At 43.9% G+C, this 25,891-nt stretch overlaps 1 protein-coding gene across 3 annotated transcripts in view; it reads left to right on the top strand.

Moving 5' to 3' along the window:
- OSBPL10 (oxysterol binding protein like 10) overlaps positions 1-25,891 on the top strand; it is a 196,882-nt gene that overhangs the window by 56,994 nt on the left and 113,997 nt on the right. For all 3 annotated transcript variants that reach the window (XM_084902489.1, XM_084902487.1, XM_084902488.1), the window contains exons 2-3: positions 15,520-15,695; positions 19,049-19,128. In XM_084902489.1, coding sequence (XP_084758615.1) covers positions 15,520-15,695; positions 19,049-19,128 — 256 coding nt within the window. The remainder of the gene's footprint in view (positions 1-15,519; positions 15,696-19,048; positions 19,129-25,891) is intronic.

Raw genomic sequence — 25,891 nt, 5'->3', positions numbered from 1 at the left:
CACCAGCCGCTTGAACATCCTTCCAGAGTGATCCTTGTAGGGACAGAGCCCTCCAGAAACCCATCCATGCCTCTGGAATAAAATCTGAGGCCTTTAACCATGGTCTGCAAGGCCTTGTGAGATCTGGCTTCCGGCTGCCTCTCGAGGTCACCTCCCATCACTAGCCCCCTCGCTCCCTTGGGTCCTTCCCCTGGCCTTTCTTCTGCTGTTTCCAGCTCTCCCAGGCCACTCCCATTTCTTTCTTCAGGTGACACACCTCACCCTCTTCCTTCTGGTCTCTGCTCAGATCCACCTTATAGACAGGCCTTCCCTGACCCGGTGAAGTTAGCACGCTCCACATGGCAGCCCTTCTTCCCTTTTCCCCCTACTTTATAACTATATACTATTTTACCTCTTCCTAAAGCACTCATTGACTCTTACCATATCTGTTTATATGTCTGTAATTTATCACACTAGATGTAAGCTACATGAAGTTAGGAATTTTTATCTGTTTGGTTTATTGCTCTAGCCCCAGTATTTAGAAAAATATGTTAATATAAACATAAGGTATAGGGAACCTCATAATTTAATGAAATAATTTAATTAGATATCTGCCCCTAGTCCTGGTCCCTCTACAAACCAGCTGTGGGACAATGGGAAAGTCACTTAATTCACTGGCCTATGTTGCATGTCAGTAACATGGAGTAAAGACGAACTGAGACGACGAACTGAGACAATCAGATGATGTGCTGGAAGCTGTGAGTGCTGGCCAGAGCCCGAGGGCCAGGGGCCTTGTACACACACAGCACATGCTCATGACAAATTGGCTCAATATTGCTTTTCTCTCTGGTCACAAACCCTGGGGTAGGTTCGTGGCATTGCATCTGGGGTGTGACCTATGACCTAATGGAGACCTTTCAATAAATTACGACATCAATAATTCAGAGGCAGGCTGTGTAATTTCACTGCTTTTCCAGCGGCTTGGAGAAATGTCTGGCTTCCCAGAGCCCTAAGATTTCTTTACATAAAACCTTCTGCAGAAGCCGATTAGTAGGCAAATCTGTCTTCCATGACTTCAGTGATAGTTTTTCAAAATCAAGTTTTACCTCAGTGATGTCTCTGTTTGCCATGGATAATCTAAAAACATCATTGTCACCTTTAGGTGCTGCTGCTTTTATCCCTGAAATTTGAATCAAATCTGGTTGTGGCCAACCGGGTGTGGCAGATTTGGTCCTCACCTTTATTTCCTGCTCGAGAGGAGGTGTGGCCAGTCGGGGGAGGACCAGAAGAAGCTCAGGGTGGTCCCCTGTGGATGAATTGGTCCCGAATGATTGAGAAGTGATTATTTTGCTAAGTGGCTGGTTATTTATTTATTTTAAATTTATTTTTATATATTTTTATTGATTTCAGAGAGGAAGGAAGGAGAGAGAGTTAGAAACATCAATGATGAAAGAGAATCATTTATCGGCTGCCTCCTGCATACCTCCCACTGGGGATCAAGCCCACAACCTAGGCATATACCTTGACTGAGAATCAAACCGTGACCTAGTTCATAGGCCTACACTCAACCACTGATACATGCCGACTGGGCCAAGATTTTCTTAAGAGCAATTGGTAAATATTTCCTTAATTTATGTTATTTGACAAATAATTACATATGCATCTTGTGCTTGCTAAGTGCCAGTCACTGTTCTAAGCATTTTACAAATAATACAATAACTTAATTCGATCCTCTTGAAAGTCCCACCTGATTCCTTTGTTGCTTATAGTCTTGGTTCGTGTTCAGGTGGCAAGACAGACATGCTTGTAGCTGCCTCTAGTTTAAGAAAAATTCTTTGGAAAAAAGGCTAACCACCCAGAATTCTGTCTTTTAAATGATACCTTCTCCTACTCCCCAGAACAGGGAAGTTCCACCTTTATTTGAGGTCAGTGGCAAAACACCAGCTGTTTCCGGAGGTCAGATCTCCAACAAGGTCAGAACGGATTGGAGATGGCTCTGATTGAAGTTCTCCGAGAGTCAGTGGAGAGTAGGAGTGTGTGGCTGTTTCAGCCCCCTCTGTCCTCCGTTTGGGATTATGTGTTCCCCAGAGGGCGAATGTGTGCCCACGCTCACCCAGGAGGACCCTGACAGCCTTGAGGCGGTTTTGTTTTTGGACTCGGTGTTGTGCTCGTGGTTGATGATATTGCCCCGAGGCCTTGGGACATGCGTTGGAGGAACAGTTGAGACTTTAATCTTGTTTTTTTTTTTTTTGGTGAGCTTGCCCCTTTGGGTTAGAGCCAGCCAGCAAATTTCATTTTGGAATCATGTATATTTTGCTAGGGTTCTTAGTGGGCAGCCAGATCGGAGTGCCCTCATAGCATTTAGGCTGCTTCTTGAGATGAGTGCCTGGCAGTAATTGCTGGGCCTGCTCGTCTTTTTCTCCCAGTTCTGAGATCTGCTGACTTAACTGGGCGGCTATTAGGCTCCTGCCGAGTGTCTGGTTTCCTGCCAGCTTGGGAGGCTGGGGATCCCGTGCCAGGGGAAGGTAATCAAGCAATAAAGCGGATTAAAGCCCATGCCTTGTGGAGGCACCAGGGGGAGAGCTAGCGAACCAGCGCCCGCCTGCAGAGGTGGAAGAGGCAGGCTGCTTGATCTCACAAACTCATCAGCCCTTGTGAAAATTCTTTGGCCCGTGGTGTTTACCCTTTCATCTCCTCTCCTTCCCTTCTCCTGGTGTTAGTTGTCTGCAGAATCCTTTGAGAAATTTCCCTTGGGCAGTCTTAGTTCCCTGGTGTTAGCAGAAATCTCACCTTTGACTTGCAGTCTGAATACATACATATTTGACATCTCCTGATAGGTCTTCCCTCCCACCCGGTGCCCCTTGCTGTCAGAAGATTCTTTATAGTCGAGGCCCCTTGGTCTGAGATGGAAGATTTAGCAGGCTCCTATCTTTCTGAGTGAGGCGGGATATGGTTAGGGGCCAGATTGCCTAGGCCATTGGTTGGCAAATTCATTAGTTGACAGAGTTTCAAACCGCTGCATGTGGCTCTCGAGCCTGTTTGCCGACAACTGGTCTAGGCTCACATCATTTCTGCTGCCGATTGGCTGTGAGACTGGTGAATGAGAGACCCTCTCTGTGCCTCTGTTCCTTATCTTTAGAAAAGGGTACTAATAGTGCTCACATCAGAGGGTTAGGCAGATTTTAGCAATTATTATCTTCTCTACCTTCCTCCCCCGCTGTCTTCATACAGGGCCCATGAGATGAAGGCAGGGATTTTTGTCCGCCCGCCCATTGCTGTATTCTCGGCGCCTAGTACAGTGCCTGGTACTTAGCAGGTGCTCAGCATGCCTGCTGAAGGAATAAATACAGGAGAGGCTATATGAATGCTCTTTGCTATGTCCTCTTGTATTTGATGTATCTTTGGGGTAGAAAGAGGATCCTGGAGGAAGGGCATGGAACTGGAAATGCCAGAAAAGTACAAGAACTAATAAATCCTCCATCTTTCACTGTGCACTCAGCTTTCTGCATCGTTGAGCTGCTGTTTTCTCTCACTGCCCCCGGTGGAATCTGAGACTTCATAGAAGGGTGTCCAGGATACTGGTGACTGACTTTCGATGCTGTATTAGAACTGGCATGGAGCGACCTCTTAGATAGCGTTATCAATGCCCTGGGCACTGTTTAAAGTGCTTTCTGTATATTAGCTTATTTAAGCCTTAGCATAGCTTTGTGCGGTCTTCTTAGTCCCATTTTATAGATGGGAAACTGAGGCACTGAGAGGTTAGGTGGCTTGCCCAGGTGAGATAGTATTATAATTACTTATTACATTCCTTTTCCTTTGCTAGATAGGCATTGAGGAGTCACTGGGAAAGAAACCTGATTTGGTTCCTGTTCTCAAGGAGGGTACAGTCTAGTGAGTGTTTGGTTTAGCCAATGATCCCACAAATAATTAGAAAGATTGATGATGACTTGTAAGAGACAAGACAATATGCTTTGGGCAGAGTGACAGGGGACCTGGTGTAGATTGGTGGGAAGGGAAGGCTTTGATGAAAGGCAGATGATTTTAAGCTGAGATCTGAAATGTCAAGGAAGAACTAGCCAGACCAAGAGGAGGGCACAGGTATCCAGGAAGGGGGAACACATGATGAGAGCTCTGAGGCAGGAACGAGAAAGAATCAGGAAGATGGGCCAGTGTGGCAGGGGCAGAAGGAATGAGGAGATTTGCTGAGGAATCAGATGTGAACTGAGCTGGGACATGCAAAATCTTTAGGCTCATCATGGGTTTCGGATTTTATATTGAATGCAATGGGAAGCCATTTAAGGATTTTAATCAGGAATACCTGGTGATCTTACTTAGTTTTTAAAAAATCATTGTCTCCAGGCTTGGATTCCAAAGAGGGAGATGTGCTGGTTTTCACAAAGGTTGATGAGAGCTGGAAGCAGAGATAAAAAATTCATAGATTTGTAAAGAAATAATGCTATTCTTTGCAGAAAATATGAGAAGTTTCCATTTGATTAGATCCTCTGGAATGTGTGGTCTTTATGCTTAGAACCCACAGCATTTGATCCTCAAATGGACATAATCTTAAATAGTCTTTGGGGGAGTAATTATTTTTCTTATGTGAAGTCTGAAAAATGATGAAATAGTCCTTTGTCCTTTACACAGTGTGATGGTGATCAATCGTGTGAGGATCTAAAGGGAGCTGTGTTTTGAAAGTTTTATGAACAATGGTGAACGCTTCATTTATGCTCCTGTCATACAGTTCTTGGAGTTTGAGTTTCTTGAAATGAATGCGTCCTTGTTCCTGATAATCATACAAATGAAGTGTAGATTATACTAAGCATAATTAAAAAAAATAATTCCTTTTATTCTTCAATTACAGTTGACACACAATATTATATTGGTTTGAGGTGTACAACATAGTGATTAAACATTTGAATAAATTATGAAGTGATCACCATAATAAGTCTAGTTCCCATCTGACCCTGTATATAGTTATTACAATATTATTGACTATATTCCCTATAGTGTACTTTACATCCCCATGATTTTTTTATAACTGCTAATTTCTACTTCTCAATCCCTTCACTTTTTACACTCATTCCCTCAACACCCTTCCATCTGGCAACCATCAGTTTGTTTGAAGAGGGAGAGATTTTGAGTAACCACCCCATCATCACAAAAGTATGACCTAAATTCAGTTTAATTAACTAAGCATAGCTTCTAATGCTGAGTGTGTGTATATGTGTGCATGTAGGAAATGAGAGTGTAGCAGTAATGTTGAGTTATTCTCAGCAATTAATTCCCGAGTGCTTTCTGAGACACTATTCAGATTTATAATAGGTTGTGAACTTCCATTTAGTATGGTGATAAGATTTCTACTCATCCATGTTACTACTTCTGGGTCCTGGATAAGGGTTACCCCCAAATAACTGTAGTAGTTACATGATTTCTTGCTTTTGCTCATCGAACAAATTCATGTATCTTTTCAGATAATCTAACTATATGCTTCTTGAGGGCAGGAATTGTGACTTGTTTACCAGCATATCCTTAGCATCTGGCATATAGGAGGGTTGATAAGTATTTGTGGAAGTAATATACATTATAATCCTGTTTTAAAGTTGTTCCTACAAGTAGAGGAAGATGAGTCAAATGGGTTGATGTGTAGGATTTTTGTTCAGCTGTAATCAGTAGATCTGCATAAAGGTGGAGTCAGCCACCTGTTCTCAAATTCGGCTGCAACTACAGTCACCTGAGGAGCTTGGAAAAACCATTAAAAGCTGAGTCTTGGCCCCAGAGATTCTGATGTGAGTGGTCTAGGTGCATGCTGGGAATTGGGAGTTATAAGAAGTCGCCAGGCACATCAGTCTGCTTTGGCTGCTATAACATATCAGAGACCGGGCGGCTTAAACAACAGGACTTTCTCACACTTGTGGAGGCTGGGAAATTCAAGATGAAGGTGCAGGCAGGGTAAGTTTCACTCTGAGGCCTCTTCTCTTGGCTTGTAGATGGCTACCATTTTTCACAGAGAGAAAGTGAGCTCTCTGGCATCTCTTCTTATAAGGACGCTACTTGTCATATCAAGAACTCCATCCTTTCGGCCTCATTTAATCAGAATTCCTTCTATCTACAGTAACACTGAGGCTTAGGGCTTCAACATAGGAATTGGGAGGGAACAAAATTCAGTCTACAACACCTCATACTTCTAATGTGCAGGCTTTATTTTTGTGCCACGTACAAGTTTAGAGGTAAGCTTTTCAGAGTGGATTTGGGATCCACAAATTTCAAAGGCCCAGGCTCCTTTGAACTGAACGTTTCGCCATTTCTAAGGTTTGGCTGTGTTCTCAAAGTCCAATGGGAATTTTGGAATTCTAGCCACCGTGTCCATCTCCCCCAAAAAGCTGATAGAGGAGGGAATGAGTCAAATCCATCACTCTTCCTCATTAGCTAGAACTTAATCGGATGACTACATCTGGCTGAAAGGAAGATTGGGAAATGCATTTTGGCAGAGTGCATGGGGCCCAGCTAGAAGTTGGGGGTTTTCTTGAATTGAGAGACAGGAGACATGGATGTTGGGTAGGTAGGTAGCTGTCCTTGCCACACCTGCTTTCAGACCACGAGTTGTCCTTGCCACACCTGCTTTCAGACCACGAGTTAATCAGAGCTCAGATTACGTACCCTCAGATTCAATCCCGTAATCGTCCCATTGTTCCCAGTAAAAATGGAACATGGTAATTGGGAAACAGTTGGTGGATGTAGGCAGTACATATTTGGAAGATAAGGAACGTTCTTTTCCTGTCTCTCATAGGCTTGCTACATCAACAAGAAGTGATTTGCTTCATAATAAAGTAGGGTCATGGGAACCCACGAGTCTTGAAATACACAGTTCAGTGTATCATGGCATGTTTCAGTTCTTACGGACATCCTGTTAGCATTTGACCCAATTGATCACTCTTTTTTTAAATGGTCTCCTTTGGGATTCTGGTTTTCCTCCTCCCTCTCTCTGTCTTGGTTTCTCGCTAGTCTGCTGGTTCATGTTAGAGTTCCTCAAGTCTTGGTCCCAGTCCCCCTCCTCCACGCCTTCCCTTCTCCTCCCTGTGTTCTAAGCAAACTCTGCCTTTTGCTTCAGTGGCTACCAATTTACAGATTGTTTCAGCTTCATATCTCCAGCTCAGACCTCCTCTGGGCTCCAGATCCATTTATCCAGTTGCTAATGGATATCTCCTGGCAGTTTTAAAGGCATCTCAAGTGTAACATTTCTAACAATGAATTCCTAGGTCATTAACAGGCCTTGTCAGTTAAACTTCCGCAGTAATTCTGCCATTTTCACCTATTTGGGCCTATTGCCAGGAACAGTGAGGTTTTTTTATTTTATTATTTTTTATTATTTTTTAACACATTTATTTATAGATACAACAGACTGACAGCTGTCAGAGGGGAGAGGGGTTTTGGGGCTGGATGAAAAAAGGTTGAAGAGATTTAAGCAAACAACAAAAAACCCCCAAAGGCTCATGGACACAGAACAGTATGGTGATTACCAGAGGGAAAGGGGGTTGGAGGGAGGTAGAAGAGGGAGGTAGAAGGGAGGATAAATGGTGATGGACGGAGACTCGACTTGGGTGGTGAAAACACAGTACAATATAGTACAGATGATGTATTATAGAATTGGACACCTGAAACCTATATGATTTTATTAACCAATGTTACCCAATAAATTCAATAAAAAATATATCCCCAAAACACATTTATTATGGTATAATTTTTACACACCATAATATTTACCCATTGCAAGTGTACATACAATGCTGTGATTTTTAGTTAATTTATATAGTTGTGCAACTATCACCACAGTTCAGCTTGGAAACATTTCTGTCACCAAAACAATGCCCTGTAGCCAGTTTGTAATTAATTAATCCGGATCCAGTCGTCTGCCCCAGACAGCCAGGGACCTGCTTTTTGGTGCTCTAAATTTCTTTTCTGGACATTTCATATGTGAGATTATACAACAGGCAATCTTTTGCATTCAGCTTCTTTTACTTTGCACAGTATTCTTAAGGTTCATCCATGTTGTAACATGGATCAATGTTCTGTTTTTATTGCTAAGTAATTTTCTGTTGTGTGGATATATTACATTTTGCGTATCCATTCACCAGTTTATGGACATTTTGTCCTTGGGAATCGCCAAGCTAGGTCACATTCTCCTCTTTTCTTACCACCAGACACTTCCCACAGCTGTAGTTTTGTATCTATTTTAGTGAATATTTTATTGTTTGTTGGTGCGGTTCCTTCACTCTCCCTCCCCCATCAGAGGGACCTTGTCTATCCCTTCCTCACACAGCGTCTCATTCAGTGTAGGCACTCAGTTAAATTAAAAAAAGAAATAAATGAGTGAATTCCTGGAAATAAAACTTAGTATTGGAATCAAAGCTAACTTCTTCAAAAAGCTGGGCTTCTATAGATCCTCTTTTCTTTAACCACAAAATGAGTGAATGTAGCCACAATGTTCTTTCCAAAGCAAAGCCCTGTGCACAGCTGACCACACTGAGAACCAGGTGTGGGTTATGTTCCAGATATATCCTTGGCGCCTCCAAACAAGAGCAAACACAGGCCTTTGTTTTAAGTTCTGTCTTGTTGGCCTTGTAGTCATTGAGCTAAACTGCTGATAGGATGCAATACGAGCCACAGATCTGATTCACTGTCTGCTTGGAGAATGTGATATGCATGTTTGGAAGTTTTATAACCAGGCAGACCGTTAGGCACAGTGATGGTGGAGTGGTTTACAGAAGGGCATTAGCCAGCTTTCTGCTTTTGCAGACGCAGGCCTTCACCTCATCACAAAAATAAGAACCATCGGTTCTCAAAGTGTAGTCCTACCGGCAGCAGCGGCCGCCTCACCTGGGCCTTGTTAGAGATCAAGCTCTCGTGCTCCACCCCAGGCCTCCTGAATCAGAGACGCTGGGGGACCGGCCCTGAAGCTGTGTGTTCACAAGCTTGCAGCTGATTCTGCTGCAGCTCAAGATTGGGAGGCACAGGGCTAGGCCACAGTCAGGCCTCTCACGACCAAATCACACTCTTTTGTGCTGTCACCCTGAGGGAAGGATAAAGGACACTTGGATGCAGGGACAGTGGAGTTTAGGGCCTGACTCAGTTGGAGATTTGGGAAAGAAGCTTAGCCCAGGGGCTGGCTTCTGATCTGAATTACTTTCCCGGTCACGGCAGGCCAGCATCCCATCTCTCTGCACCTTGGTGGGGAATGCCCACCTTCTTTACCCCAGGGCTTTAGCAAGTATCAGAATCTTTTTTCGTGTGTGTGTTCGAACTTATAGTGCAAAGCAGGGACTTGAATCAAGACTCATCCCTTGACAGGGACCCCCCAGGTAAGTTCCCGGCATTATGGATGGCGAGAACAGAAATAGGACACATCTTGACATTTTGCAGTTTACTTAAAATGGTATGCTATTCTCACCTAAAGACACTGGAAATAGGTGTTCTGAAGGTGAGGTGGCAATATTCTGCAAGCCTATATGGACATTTGTTAGACAGGGCTCGGTGTTTTTGTTATTAAATCACCTAGTCCTTAAAAGCAGATAGAATCTCTTCCTAGGTCAAGTCCAAGTGCCGTGCGGCAGACCTTGTGTTAAAAGTTCATGTTGACTTAGCTGGTGCTTTATGGGGGGTGGGGGGAGGGTGGGGAGCCTGAGGAGGCAGCAGCCACTCGAGCTGGAAGTTCTTAATCCCAGTTGCTTCATCCAGTCTGGTCCCTGGGGCCCCTCTGCACAGATGAGCACCTGCATGCCGCTAGCCAATGATCGGATTGTGCAGGAACTCTGAGCCAGGTGATTTTGCAATATTTCTTTAAATCTTTCTCAAAAACACTTCAGAGTGAGAGCCAAGAAACCCACCGCCTGGGCCGTTGTGACTTAGGAGCTTTCAGACCCAGACCAAGTGCGGTCGGGTTGTACCTAAGTAATACGTTCCACTCACTGGATGGGCACATGGGTGCTCAGATGTTTTCGGAGAATGACTGAGGGTGGGGTGGGGGGGTGGGGGGGTGGGGAGATGAGCTTGGCAGGCCAGAAGCAAAAGCTGGGTGAGGAATAATGCTGGGAGGTCTTATCCTGCCTCTGGTTTTGTACTGGGGCTTACACTGTTAGGTGATTTAGGGAACATTAACGTTCATATTCCTGATTTCCTGACGTCAGGTCCATGAGAATTCTGATCCTCTAGGTGTGGGTGGGATCCATAGTTTTAACAGGTTCCCCAATGGATTCAGAAGCAGAGCTGACCCAAACTGTAAGGCATAGGTTTTTGTTTTTGTTTGTTTGTTTTAAAGGCAAGGCAATTTAAAAAACGATGTTGGTTGTCTTTTAATCTCATTTATGGATTTTTTTTTAACTTTATATGTTTTTATTTAGAAATATGAGTCATTTTTAATGTTTTCACTCTCCTCTCACGATACTTTCCCACCTTAACAGTTAAAAAATATTCACCCATATTTCTCCTAATTACAGTGATGATATATCATATAGTTAATATAAAAATAAAGTATGTGATATATAGTATGTTAAAACTAATACAATTTTTTTTAAAATTTAAGCCTTTAACATACCAAATACTTATTTTGCTCCAAAGAATGTGATTAGTAAAATTTCTACTTTTAAATGTTAGATTTTTTAAAAGCTGTTTTGCAAATGTTCCAGGCACATTTAAAAAGTCATATTTTTCATTGGGGTATACATTGGGGTATATAATTTATTTGTAAAACTTAAAACTTGTGATTATATTATTTTGAATGTCTCTATTTTTTTAAAAAACTTGTTTTATGCCTTTCTGTCAAATTCTGGGCAATAGGATCCTAACATCTCCTACTCTGAATTGTTTTGTTTGTCTTGTATTTCTATCAGTTTGTAATCTGTGTTTTTGACCCTATTGTTTTTGCACCTTCACAGTGAAAACTTTGTTTTAATCAGCACACAGTAGCTTGCTGGTTTAGAGCCATGGGCTGTAATGCTAGACAGCCGGAATTAAAATCTAGTCACATTGGTTTCTCTCTGGAAGGTCTCTAGCTTGTTTTTTTTGCTCTTAAAGTTTTTTTTTTTTGTTTTTTTTTTAATATTGATTTAAAAAAAATATATTTTATTGATTTTTAACAGAGAGAAAGGGAGCGAGATAGAGAGCTAGAAATGTCGATGAGAGAGAAACATCGACCAGCTGCCTCTTACACACCCCGTACTGGGGATGTGCCTGCAACCAAGGTACATGCCCTTGACCGAAATCGAACCTGGAACCTTTCAGTCTGCAGGCTGGCGCTCTATCCACTGAACCGAACTGGTTTCGGCAACTCTCGAAGTTTTTCATCTGTAGAAAGGGCTATGATCACGTCTACTTCCTGGGACTGCTGGGAGGTGTCAGGGAGTTAAATGGGTGACACACAGAAAGTGCTCTGTAAATATCAGCTATTCTTTGCATTAATGGTTCCGTTTATATGTCTGTAAGATGTCTGAAGGCTAGCCAAATGATTTTGCTATAGGCAGGCCACATTGAGTTTTTCTGGTAACCGAGATTAAACTTGTTGTATTGTGTGCCTGCATGTGGCTAATAATGGATCAAGTTCTTATATAATAGAATATATTTGCCTCATGGTTGATGATGAGCCCTTAGGGCCCTGTGACAGTTTAACACTCTCAGGAGTGTTGGGATCTCTGTCTCTTGGTGGTTTGGGGGATGGTGGTGGCGGTGGTGGAATTGAGGAGCAGGTAGTGGAGAGATGTAAGAAGGCCCTTCCCTCTTATTTCATTTTTTCTTTTACATTTAGATGAAATGATTTAGCTCTTTGTCTGGAGCAGCCTGTCTAGCAAAAGTTCCTCTTCAAAGGATTTATTTCACTGCATTTTTTCTCTTTGTAATTCTCTTGTAATTCGGTTATAATTTGTCAGTTTTAATGCGCTTCTTCCTTGAGCCCTCCCTCCCCCCAGATCCTTTCCCTTTGTATTTCTGCTCCTGCTGGAGTGTGGCCCATGACTGTGGGTGTGCTCCTAGCCCCCATTCCTCTTTGCTCCCCAAGTGAAAAGTATGTTTTCAACTTTTAGGTCCTAAAGTTGAACCTCATGAAACTGTATCAGGCAGATGTTGGGAGTGGGGGGGTGGGGAGGGGTCGGGAAGATTAAAAGGCTACAGGTGTAGACAGCTTTCAGACTTGGAAAGCAGAAGTAGGTAATGGCTGTTCTGTGTGCATGTGTGGAAGTAAGTAAGAGCATGCCCAAGTGAGTGTGAACGTGTGTACACACACATGAGTGCGTGTCTACAGTGTGAAAGCATGAGTTAGTTCAAGAGGGATGTTATGAATGTGAGCACGTCTGAGCATGAGCATATCTGAATGCATGTATGCAGGTGTGAGTGTGGGTATTGGTATGAGTACATATGTGTGTACGTGCAGGTGTGTCTATGAGTGCGCTTGTATGTTCTTTCCAGAGCGATGGGGTTTCTCTTAAGGATGGTAGTGGGCAATGTTGTCATCAGCCCTTCCAAGGAAGGGGCTTGCCATTTGCCTTGGCTCCCGGGTTTGGAAACGGGCGAGGTGCCACCAGGAAGCTGTCCCGATGAGAAATAAGATGGCTCCCTTCCTGGGTTGGATTTCGCTCCTCATCCTCTCCTTTCTCTCTCCAGCACATTCTTTGGTGTGTTATCATAGCAAACAAAACAGGCTCTTTGTATATAATTAAGCCCACCGTCACATCAATCAGGTTGCATGCTATAGAGCTCAGCTCTAATTTAAAAAGAACACACTATTCATTTCTCCAAAAGGAAAGCCTTTGAAGAATATCTCAGGATTTGACCTGGCAATTTCACTGGGTGTAATGAAACCTAATCTAGAAACATGGTTAACTTCCCCATGTGGCGTGAAAGCTGTGACTTGCAGATATAGCCGCAAGCTCCGCACAGCAGTGCCTGGCACAGCCATGACCCTGCAGGAAACCGAATGTAATTTCTTCCCTCTCGGGGGATCTGAGCAACAGAAATTGCCCTTCTAAATGCCTCATGGACAGCTCTTACCTGTTTATGACACAAGCTAACTTGTCTTTCAAAGGCCATCTTGAAAGAACCTGTGTTTAGTTTCAGTTTTTTTTAAGCAGTCTCCCACTGCCCCCTCCAAATATGATAGTTTTTAAACGTCTTTATTGGTCTTAAATTATTAGTCTTCCTTCGTGCCCATGATTCAAGCCTGCTCATTTGCATTTAAACTATTTTAGGAAGTAGTGGAAATAACGATTTCCCCCCCCCCCCCATCTGAGGCAGGAGGTTAGAATTAAGATGCCAGTTGGAAATAGGTAATGTGAAAAATCATTAGCACGGCTCCAGATCCTGCATAATGTGACATCCACTGGCTATTCTGTCATCGTTATTGGAAAAATACCAGCAGCACGCAATTCATTTCTTTGTACCAGCTTCTGAACGATGTCCTTTGCAAATACATGGTTAGTCAGTCGTTCAGCGGGATGCCTTGCGGCAGCTGCCTGTAAGAGAGAGGAAGTGTGACCGATTCCCAATAGATAAGTGGATGGAAGCAGTAGGGAGAAAGATATTAAGCCTTTCCTCCCTCCCAGTCAACAGGCTACGCCTTTCCCTTGAAGCCCGTTCAGGGACCCCTTCCCTTGCTCCCTGCTGTGTACAGGTGGGGCGTTGATCAGTGGAGGAAGGCCGTAAGCTCTGTGGGGTGGGGTTGGGGGTGGGGACACACAATGAGGATCGCAGCTGTGAGTGCCCTGACATGCCAGGAGCAGTGACATCACATATAGGGCAGGCCGAAGACATTTACTCCTAAAGAGGAGGCAGGGCCGGCACTTACATCATTTGGCCGTCGGCAACTCATACAGCCCCACTTCACCTCTCGAAGGAATTTGGGTTTCGTCCCATGTGAAGGAGTGGGAGCACATGTTAAAGTGGGAGGACCTGGAAGTAGAAAGTTAAAGAGATTTTCGGTGAATCGGTGAGGCTCGCTGCTGTAACAGACTTTGATCTCAGGTCCTGATGAAGGAAAAGGTTCTTATTCGTGTAGCCGTCTGAAGGGGGTGCTCCTCAGCAGGTGGCTCTTCCAGGGGGTGACCCGGGGACCCAGCCGCCTCCCCTCTTGTGCCTTTGTCATACCCATGGTGGGGGTCTCAAGTTGCCCTCTAGGTCGTCTCCATTCCAATGTGCGTGTGAGAAAGTGTGTGTGGTAGAGAGGGTGAGAGTCTGTGTACGTGTCTGGGTGTTATGGGCCAGGCCTGCGTTACCTCTGTTTGTACTCTGTTGGTTAAAGCTCAATCGGATTGCCACATCCTAAGCTGGGAATATAGGATGGCGCAGAAATAGGTTTACCGTTATAAGTACTTGAAACACAGAGTTTATTCTTGTATTATTGATAAATTATTATTATTTTAAAAAATATATTTTATTGATTTTTGCAGAGAGGAAGGGAAAGGGATAGAGAGTTAGAAATATTGACGAAAGAGAAACATTGATCAGCTGCCTCCTGCACACTCCCTACTGGGGATGTGCCCGCAACCAAGGTACATGCCCTTGAACGGAATCGAACTTGGGACTCTTCAGTCCACAGGCCAATGCTCTATCCACTGAGCCGAACCGGTTAGGGCTTGATTAATTATCGTATTTTCTATATGAACAACTGTAAACCTAGTTTCGTCCCACCCTATAGGTTCTGACTGTGCTTCCTGGAAGCCAAGGACAGGGATTTGGTGGAACCCAATGGCATTGCCACTCCTTGGAAACAATCACTCTTTGTATAAAAAATGATGTCTAGGAGAGCCATTGGCATGCTCCCTGGTGAAATGTATAGCACCTCCAGCTGATGACCCCTGCAGCTGGGCGCCTCACGGTACCCATGTTGCCAGCAGGAAGCTCAGGGCCCAGCTTTGCTGCTACCAAGTGTGAAAGGGCCTCTCACAGAGGCTAGGAGAATTCCTGCTGCTCCTGTGAAGTCATGTGGAGCATGCTAACAGCCTGTGTCCCGGTGCATCTGCTGCTCTGGGGCTGTTCTGAGGTTGGCTGTGGTATCCGTGGGCACCGGGCGAAGTGGCGGGCATTGCACTAAATTCCGAATGGACCTAGCCCTTCCCAGTGGTGCCTGTCACAAACTCCATTCTTTTTCCTAATATATTTTTATTGAATTCAGAGAGGAAGGTAGAGGGGGAGAGAGATAGAAACATCAATGATGAGAAAGAATCATTGATCAACTCCCTCCTGCACGCTCCCACCTGGGGATCGAGCCTGCAACCCAGGCATGTGCCCTGACCGGGAATTGAACCGTCACTTCATGGTTCATGGGTCGATGCTCAACCACTGAGCCACACCAGCCGGGCGCAAGCTCCATTCTGACTTAGGACTCGAATGCTCTTTCCTGGCTGGGGGCTAACTTTGAGGGCACCTGGTGGGGACTGCTGGTTCCCAGCATCTTGGATTTGGAACCTTGATGTCGATTTAAGGGTCCCTTTCCTCTTCCTTCTTTGCGGCGAGGAATGGGCTGGGGAGCAGAGTGTGATGCATTGTGGTTTCTCCGCGCAGGTACTTTGTGCTGGACTTTGAGGCTGGCCTCCTGCAGTATTTCGTGAATGAGCAAAGCAAGCACCTGAAGCCCCGAGGAGCCCTGTCTTTATCTGGAGCCATAGTGTCCCTGAGCGACGAAGCCCCCCACATGCTGGTCGTGTACTCTGCCAACGGGGAGATGTACAAGCTGAGAGGTACGCTCCTCTCCTGCTCCCTTTCCAGACAGGCCTCGTGGGCCACAGGCCTAGTCACCATGGTGATGGGTCTCTGACCTTCTGATTTAAAAAAAAAAAAAAAAAAAAAAAAAGAATCAACTTGAACAATTTGCTCTGTTTGATGACTTTGTGGTGACAGATGGTTGCTGCCTCTTACCCCTGAGGCAGGGAGATGGCCTGACATTAGGAATTGCTTGTCCTAACTGAGGAATTAAGGACAAGGAAAAGGTGAGGGATTGCCCAGCCAGCTGAGGCCTAGGACTTGGGGTATATATTAGCTCAGTATATGTTTTCTTTGACCTGATGGTGTGAATCTCCACGATAGGGCCCTGAAGTCACTTTGGGCAATATGGACAAAGTGAGCCTTTTAAAGGGCACTGTGCCCTCTCTGTATGAAAAGAGGCAATTATTTTATTTAATCTGTTGTGAGCGCGGTGAGAAGCCAACTGGTGCTGAGTTAATGCCCTCCAGTGTGCTTTCTCGCCTTCTCTTTGCATCTTAAAAACTGATGTGTGCTCAGCATCCTGGTCAGTGAGCATGACTAGAGAGAGTCCAGCATTGGGCCATCACTGTAGGTCTTGCCCCCACATCTCTCCTCCACCCCAAGGCAACGCATTGCACAGGTTTTCAGAAACCCCATGTTTGACTATAGCAGTGTAATTTGATTGCTAGATCATTCTCCCAGCATTCTGTTACAGTTGCACGGCCAGAAAAATGGTCAGTATTCTTCTAATGAAATAACAAAATGCAACAACAGTAAAACAATCCAAATGTATATACATACACACAGAACCAATGTTACGTATTGAGGTCTGAGGAAAGTAGTATGTATTAAGTATCAGCAGGTAGTTGGTAATTCTGCATTCTTTTAAAAATATATATATTTTATTGATTTTTTTACATAGAGGAAGGGAGAGAGATAGTTAGAAACATCCATGAGAGAGAAACATTGATCAGCTGCCTCCTGCACACCCCCTACTGGGGATGTGCCCACAACCAAGGTACTTGCCCTTGACCGGAATCGAACCTGGGACCTTTTAGTCCACAGGCTAATGTTCTATCCACTGATTCACTGAACCAAACCGGTCTCAGTAATTTTGCATTCTTATGACATATTTCTCAGCCCAAGTGAAGGCCAAGTACGAAGGAAAAGCCTCATTATTTCTCCCTGCGCCCAGGAGCCGGCCTCTGCAAAGCCGGAGTGAAGGCCTCAATTCCTGGCCTCTCCGTCCATTTCACCGTTCACCTCCGAGCATTACTGCCAAGAGATGGAATAGCTACTGTTTCTTTATCATCTATATAGAAATCCTATTTCAGAATCATCCTATAGAATAAACATGGCTGTCATTGAAGAAAGTTTTTTAGTTTTTGGGCTAAGATTCATGTTCTTTTTTTTTTTTTTTTTTTTTTTGAGATCCGTGCGTTATGCTTCCCAGCTGGCTAGATTTATATGGCCCTTGGTTTTGCTTTGCTGTTTATTGCTTAATAAATCCTTAGAGCAGAAACAATAGTGGGGGTTGGGGCGGGGGAAGGGAAGACTTCATGTCACTTTCCCCTGCCTCCTGCCTATGGTTTATAAAATGATGCAAACCAAAGAGAAAAATCCAACACAGTTGACAATTGAGCTATATCACTTTGCCTTTGAATTATTATTTTCTGAATTATTAAACGTCGTTTTTTTTTAAAGGTAGTTTTAATAGCAATTGTAGCAGTTTTATCTAAATAAAATTATTACGAAGGCTAAGTTAACTTATTATCCTTGGCAGTCCCAGAAAAGATAGGGTAAATTTCTGCATATTTATGGCTGGTTCTTGGCCCATCCCACAAGGATCTGGGTGTCTGTTCTCTCCTTTCACACCCCACCTGCACAGAGAGTTGAATCTTGATGTCATTAGATGCATAGCTTTTGGGAATGCTCTCAGTGCTGAGCCTTTGGACCACATATGTCAAACACAAGGCCCGCGGGCCAAATCCAGCCCGCCAGGCCTTGCAATGTGGCCCGCACCGTGCTGTCATCACTGCACTCCGCTGTCAGTTTATGACGTTGTCAGTTTATGACTGTTCAGTAAACCATTCGGCCCACGATTTAGGCTGGATTTTAGATTTTGGCCCCTTCTCTGATTTGAGTTCGACACCCCTACTTTGGATGGTATTGCCACAAACTGGCAGTTAATTCTTCACGTTTCCTAAGGGACAAAGGCTCTGGATTTGCAAAATCCTTTGTCTTTGAAAGTTTGGTCCACCTGATCCTACTCTGGTCTACCACTCTAGATTTCTTCACCTGCAAGTTCAAGCTGAAGTTGGGTTTTATTGACAAATGATAGGCCCATTTTTAGAAACTACTACAGGGGTCTTCAAACTACGGCCCGCGGGCCACATGCGGCCCACAGAGGAGTCTGATCCGGCCCGCCAGGTTTTTTGGGCAGTGAGCGCAGCCGAGGTGTTACAGTAGGAATTAGTAGTTCATATAGTCCGGCCCTCCAGCTCTCTGAGGGACCGTGATCTGGCCCCCACTTTAAAAAGTTTGAAGACCCCTGAACTACTACTATCGTTTCTAGGGGAATATTGTTTTCTGCATAGTCAACATTTGTGCAATTAATATGTTAAAATATTTATGTGCTTAATTGTTCACTTAAAGATTTAAAGTTTATTAGAACCTGTACTGCATCCATAATATTTTAAAGAAATCATCTTATGTGCTTGAGAGATGGGGGTGCAGATGGAAGGTTCTGACGATGCAGTTGACTTGCATTTTAATGTCTCTTTGGGGGGAAACTTGAGGATCTCTAAGGCAGCATTTGGTATCTCGTTCTGTCCGATGCTCATATGAATCCTCGAGAACACATATTAAAATGGTAATTCAACCGAATGCTTATTTTGTAAATGCTAATAATGCCACAGTACAGCTCTGGTAGATAACAAAAAGGCCCAGAGAAAGGCTGTACTTTGATCCTCACATTAGCCACATGTGGCTGAGGCATTGAAAAAAAATAATCTTGTTTCTCCTTCCTCGCTGCCTTTCTGAAGGAGCGGAAATGAGTTTTTCAGAGCAGGTTAAAAAAGTGGCAAGATTGTTCTTCTAATGGATGTGTCAGGATACATTTTTAATGTGGCTTAAAAGGGAGTTTTCTGGTGAAGTATAGTATGATTTGATTTTTGGCGTAGGGACGGGCTAGTTGAGAATATTGAGATCTGGATTTGCTTTTCCCTCCACCCCCAGCTCCTTGGCCTGCCACCCCACCCCACTCCACCCCACCCCCTTAGGTGGGTGTAGAAATAGGTTGGATGTGTTTTTGGAACAGTCTCTGCAAGCATTTCTTTCTCTATTTTAGCTGCTGATGCAAAAGAGAAACAGCTCTGGGTGACTCAGCTGCGCGCTTGTGCCAAATACCACATGGAAACGAATTCTAAGGTAAGGAACCCCAGGGACACAGAGGCGGTCCAGTGACTTGGATTGGCTACTCTCCAGCCCAAGCATCTGTTTCTTTGGGGAAGCTGTTTTTCTTTTTTTCTTTTTTTAAAGTGACCCTCCATAGTGGAATTCATACTCGTCCTGCCACATTTATATACATTTAAAGCCAAGAGAAGAGGGGCAGGGTTTGCTTGTGGGTGGAGTGAAGAGGCATGCTGGCCTTTTATTGGAACTGCTCCTGCAAAGACACTTGAGTTGCGTTCTGTGTTGTCAATCTAGCCAGCCGTTAATTGGTTTGTTGAGGAGCTCGCGTGGACGATCGCATTGTGTGGAGGCAGAGCAGTCAGATTTTACTGTCCGTGAGCACTTGCTGCTGTCCCTGAGCCTTACATAAAATCTGGGCCCCCACACTGATTGATCTCTCAGCCAGGAGCTTCTGCATTCTAAGTGCGTAAAAAACGTTCTCGGGTGATGTGGCATCCAGGTATGGATTATTTTCTCCTCCGGATTCGGTATGAGATCTGGGACCAGATGTGAGGGAGATAGGAGGTCGGCGTATTCATGGATTATTCAGAGGATTTCCAATCTTTAAAATACAGGAAATCATTGCAAAATGACTTTATTGAGGCCAGAAAATATTGATTTTAATGTTCAAAGGATCTCTTTTATATCATTAGTTCCAATTTAGTTACTCTGCTTAATAGCAGTCTTTTTCCATGTTCCGTGCATCAGCTGCAAAGAGCCAAATTTCTGATGATTCCGTTTACTGTAACCTGCCTGTGTCTTGCTCAGGGCCCTTGGAAATGTCTTGCTTAGCTTAGACCTCCCTGTTCTGCCTCCAAATACAAACTCAATGATTCCCTTACTTTTTCTTTCTAGAGACACCTTATTTTCCTTGTCTTGCTTATTACAGTTGCCCTTTTTGACTTGCCCTAAGGAGAATCTGGGTCATTGTAGAGCCTTTTCCCTACTGGCCTCTTTAATTTTCCAGGAATTATAGTAGGAGTTCTGGACATTTCATCAGTATGTTATCAATATGTGGACAGGGCGGTTACAATTTTTTATATGTATCTTTTTACTTTTTATAGAACACAATAGAAGGGGATAAAATTAAAAATGCATCTCCTCTATTGCCATGTATGATTATTAGAAATAATTGCTCTTACTTGATGTTGCATGTCATTCTAATAAACTAAGGCATGTGTTAGTGGGTATGTATACATATATATACATATATCCATTTCCATATCTATACCTATTTTTATACAAATGGGATAATATTATGTATGCTGTTCCTCCTCTCCTTACTTATTAATATATTTTGGAGATTCCCTATTACACATATGAATCTGTTATACTCATTTTTTTTTTATTGATTTTAGAGAGGAAGGGAGAAAGAGAAAGAGAGAAACATCATTGATAAGAGAGAATCACTGATTGGTTGCCTCTTGCACAGCCCCTGCTGGGAATGGAACCCGCAACCTAGGCATGTGCCCTTGGCCAGGAGTCAATCCTGACCTCCTGGCTCATAGATGGATGCTCAGCCACCGAGCCACCCTGGCCAGGCTGCACTCATTTTGGATGTCAGTGCTTTATTTTACTGATAAACACTTAAGGTTCTATTTTGTTGTTGTTATATATAATCCTATATAATAAAAGGCCAATGTCCAAAATGGCATAATGACCAGAACAACCGATTGATCAGTTGCTATGAGTGCATTGACCACCTCTCCATCCCTCCCTCAGCCTGCAGAGGGGTGGGCGGAAGATGGCCCTGATAGCAGGCTAGGCCTAGGGACCCTATCCATTACATGATTTCATGTGCTGGGCCTCTAGTGCTATAATAAACATCTTTGTGCATATATCTTTTTGTATCTCTAAGTGTATGCTTATGTGTGTGTATATATTCTATATAATAAGAGAGGGATATGCTAATTATCCATTACGCCCTGAGGCATCACTACCAACTGTGTAACAACCTGATCACAGATCTGCAGGAGGGTGGGGCAGCAAACTACAAGTGGGCAGCAGAGAGCTACAGGAGGAGGCAGAGCAGCAAGCTATTGGGGGGTGGGGGGCGGGCGGACAGGGGGAACTACAGGAGGGTGGGGCAGCAGGCAGAGAGCTCCAGGAGGATGGGACAGTGAGCTACAAGCAGCGGAGAGCTGGTGGCCAGCTGAGGCAAGCAGCAAGCAAGCTGCTCACCACAGATTTGTGTGCAGGCTTACTAGTATATATTTATACCAGTGGAATTGTTGGGTCATAAAATGTGTCTTCTAAATTTTCAGACAGTGCTAACTTGTCTACTTAAAAAGTTGCTCTGATTTGCACTCCCATCAATTTTTGTGTCTCCCCCAACTGTTGTGGCTTTTACTAACATTTAGTTTTTGATAGTGTCACAGGTAAAAAAAAAATAGATGCCCCATTATTTTCATTTTCACTTCTAAAATCATGACTGGGGCTGAGTATGTTTTCATGTTTATTGGCCACCTATATCTCTTTATTGTGAACTGCCAGTTTGTATTTTTTTCACCCAGGTTTTTCTATTGAGTTTATATTTTTCTTCTTGATTTGCAGTAGGTGTATGTGTATTAAGTATATTTGTCCTTTGACTCTCATTTGGACCGTAGATATTTTCTCTTAGTAGGTCATTTGTATTTCTACTTTGGATAAATATTTTTGCTATGCAGAATATTTAATTTTTTTCTGGTCTAATTTATTTTCATTTTTTGAATTTTGGTCTCATGTGTAGAAAGGGGCTTCTCTGCTCAAAATTATGAAAACATTTTTTTTCAGTGTTTACATTCAGTGAATTTATAGTTTAATTATCACATTAAATCATTGATTCATCTGGAATTTATTTTGAGTGTCAGAATAGGGGACAACCAACTTAAGTGCATTGGTGTTTTGTGGTACACACCACATCCATCCTAGTGGTAGTAAGAAATAAGGGAATTTAAAGAAATAGGAGGAGAATTTGAATATTCCCTGAAGGAGAATTTGATTTCCTGATACATTTCTCTGGGTAGTTTCAAGAATACGGTTAATCTATTAATAGTAGAACCAAAATAATAATTTAATGGTTAGGTCCTATAGAATTCCTTCTTCGAGAAATGGAGGCAAGGTTGCTGTCACCAGTCATTTATAGCATAGCTGCTGTGATCAATTAGGGAATAATACTTACAAAATTGTGAGCAGACCTTGTTATTCATGTCAGAGAGGCATTCTAAAGTCCAAGTCTTGTTTTTAATACATATTCTTAATACATAGTATCACTTTCTTAATTCCCAAATTAAATCTCATATTAAAAATCTTAATTCCTAATTAATTTCCAGATTAAAAAAAATATATTGGCCTTTGAAATCTAACAGGCTGGCTACCTAGTCCAGCCCCCATTGGTTTACACACGAGGAAGCTCTGACCAGGAAGGTAAGGAGCTAAGACTTGACCTCGGGTCTCCTGGTTTCCTGTTTGATCTCAGGAAGGTCAGCGAGGGCATCCCCTTCTTCCCTCCATGGGTGACGGTATTCCTTTAGGACTAGCTGGCATCTGGAGTCCCTCGTAACCAAGTGGTTTCAGGTTCTACCGATGTCGCTGGGTTTGGCTCAGCAAGCAGGTGCTTCCTGTTGTAATACATCTGGACCAAGATATCAAAGCACCTCTCCCAGGCCCTCTGGCTCAGACCCCAGCTAGACCCCAGGATGGCAGAGGGGAGGGTAGATTTTTGTGTCTTTAAAATTAGTGTGTATGGCCTGTTTCTTAGAACATTTCTGGGATCTCCTTTATGTTTTGTCTTCCAGCCCCTTTCTCTTCCCTCATTCCTGTCCTATCCTTGTTTACCTCCAGATGGGAAGTTGAGGAACTAAAGCGACATTTTTACTGGTGACGCACCCTTCTAATAATATGGAAAATATAGCCTTCTTTTTCCCCATCGAAGGGGAAATTTAGGAAATGTAGGTATTTGCAGCATTTAAAGTAGTTTTATATATATATATATATATATATATATATATATATATATATATATATATATATATATATATAAAAAAGTATATTTTATTGATTTTTTACAGAGAGGAAGGGAGAGAGACAGAGAGCCAGAAACGTCGATGAGAGAGAAACATCAACCAGCTGCCTCTCGCACACCCCCCACCAGGGATGTGCCCGCAAACAAGGCACATGCCCCTGACCGGAATCGAACCTGGGACCCCTCAGTCCGCAGACCGACGCTCTACCACTGAGCCAAACAGGTTTCGGCATAAAGTAGTTTATAATATTAACTAGAGGCCCGATGCACAAAATTCATGCAAGAGTAGGCCTCCTTCCCCTGTCTGTCGACACCAGCTTCCCTTTGGCACCTGGTACCCGGGCTTCCCTCATAGCCCCAGCTTCATCTGGAAGGTCAAGGTCGTCTGGTCTAATGAGCATATTATGCTTTTATTATTATAGATTGTACCTGAAATCCTTTCTCTGGGTTCTTGGGCTCCGGGCCTGACTCTATCCTTGCATTTCCTACTTTGGGCTCCAGTGATCGGTTCCCTGTCTGACTCCTGCACTTGACCGTGTGCTCTCTGAGAGCAAACACTGACTCCATTCACTTCTTAGGAAGACGGGAGGGAGGTCCCAGGGACCTGTCGGTGTAAAGAGTTTGAAGACTCTAGTTTGAGCTAATTCAAAATGAAAATGTCAATTTCAGGGTACAGTCTTATGTAGATTTGGTCATGGAAAAATATGATTGCTTAATATAGGACTTAAAATTCATTATAAGTCTTATGAGGTCTTGAATGAGCAGCGAGAGCTGCTGAGTTTCAGGGAGGGTATGCATAAATATTCATACCTGAAGCTCCCCACATCACTGGTATTTATTTTCCCCCCCAGGCCCGTAGAATGGCATGTGAGACATCAGAGTATTAGAGCACTGTCTGCTCCTTGTAGCCTTGGGGAAGCTTATGCCCAGTATGGACCTTCCCATTAAAAAAAAAATAAATAAAATTATATATATAATAAAAATATATAAGAGAAGGGAGAGGGAGAGGGAGAGATAGAAACATTGACTGGCTGCCTCCTGCATGCTCTCTACTGGGGATTGAGCCTACAAGCTGGGCATGTGTCCAGACAGGGAATGGAACTGTGATCTCCTGGGTTAATAGGTCACACTCAATCATACTGGCCGGGCAGACCTGCCCATGTTTATATAACTTCCCTGTGGCAGCTGACACCAGTGATGTCGTTAGTCCCTGACTCACATTCCCTGCTTTTGCCACAATATCGTTAACCTAGCGATGTGGGGTCCAAGCAGGGTATGGTGGGCATTGCACAGCGAGAAAGGAGGCTGGAGAGTGATGGGCTGGGTCCAGAAATGGGTGGGTCCAGAAGCCCAACTGGTGACCCCACCCCTGGTGGCTGGGTCGCCAGGTGCAGACAGCCCTATTTGGGGACATTCCGGACTTTTTTTTGTATTTGGAGAGGCCTGGGGGAGGTGTGAACTACTTCTAGGAAATTATAAAGCAGGAAGGGGGAACATAGGGGATTGGAGAATTCTGTGTGTTAAATCCACAGCCAAGTGAGGAGATTTGAAGGTACTGTTTCACTGTTTTTCTCAGCAATCTCCATCCTCTCTCGATGGCGAAAGACTACAACTTCCCTGACTCTCTGCAGCCCTGGGGTCTAGCTGGGGTCTGAGCCAGAGGGCCTGGGAGAGGTGCTTTGATATTTGGTCCAGATGTATTACAACAGGAAGCACCTGCTTGCTGAGCAAAACCCAGCGACATCGACATCGGTAGAACCTGAAACCACTTGGTTACGAGGGACTCCAGATGCCATCTAGTCCACGGTCCTGTTCCCACCGCATCCCACTGTTTACACCGAAATGTACACCAGAATGCTTACTGTGCTGATAATGAAGGAACATGGGCTGCTTCTCCTCAAAACAAAACCCACTTTTAATCGCCTAGGGAGGGCACTGCCGGTAACTCATTGACTGAATGCCGAGAATTTTGGTGGCAATCTGACAAATGCTCCGGAATACTTCTCTTGTGTGATTAAAAGGATTTGAGGCCTCTCAGAACAATTTGGAAGAAATCAGTAGTAATAGGGTGATTAAAAAGTGGGAAGGCATTCCAAACTCCCTGTGTTCCACTTGTCTAGAAGCAGTAGATGTAAGTAATAGGGCAAGAGGTCGGTTCTAACACTGTGTGATACAATATGCAGGCCTCCAGCCACAAGAGAGGTACTTTAGATTTACATGAACTGAAATCAACATTTAAAATTCAGTTCCTCCATCTCACTTAGCCACAGTTCAAGCCACACTTGACCGATGGCTGTGGAAATGGACAGCTCAGCTATAGAACATTGCCATCGGCACAGAAAGTTCTCTCGGGCAGTGCTGATAAAGCTGCAGGGACTGCTTTATGGTTTCCAAGGAGGAGTTTTCCAGTGTCTAGCTTTATCTCTTCTTGTGCTATGGACGGGTCCCCTCCCCTTTAAATCTAAAAACGCTGGCTGATGCTCCCCAACCTTTCTGTCCTTCTTCCGCTCCTTCCCTGCCTTCCTATCAGGAGTTCTGGTCCAATTATGGCCAGAACATGAAACATCTTGATCACTCTCACTTCTCCAACTGCCTCTTCTGTGCAACAGGGACGTTGACCTCACTTGTCTGAAGGCAGGAACTGGTGCTCTCTTGTGGTCAGGTTCTGCTCCGTGCTCACCCCTCGGCAGCTGTTTGCCAAGGAAACATCTGGTTTGAGCTTTTGTGAAGAGCAGA

The sequence above is a fragment of the Pipistrellus hanaki genome (genome assembly GCF_964339955.1).
Source record: "Pipistrellus hanaki genome assembly, chromosome: 13".
Taxonomy (NCBI): Eukaryota; Metazoa; Chordata; class Mammalia; order Chiroptera; family Vespertilionidae; genus Pipistrellus; species Pipistrellus hanaki.
Note: the sequence above shows the minus strand (reverse complement) of the source record. Positions and strands in the feature narration are given on the sequence as shown.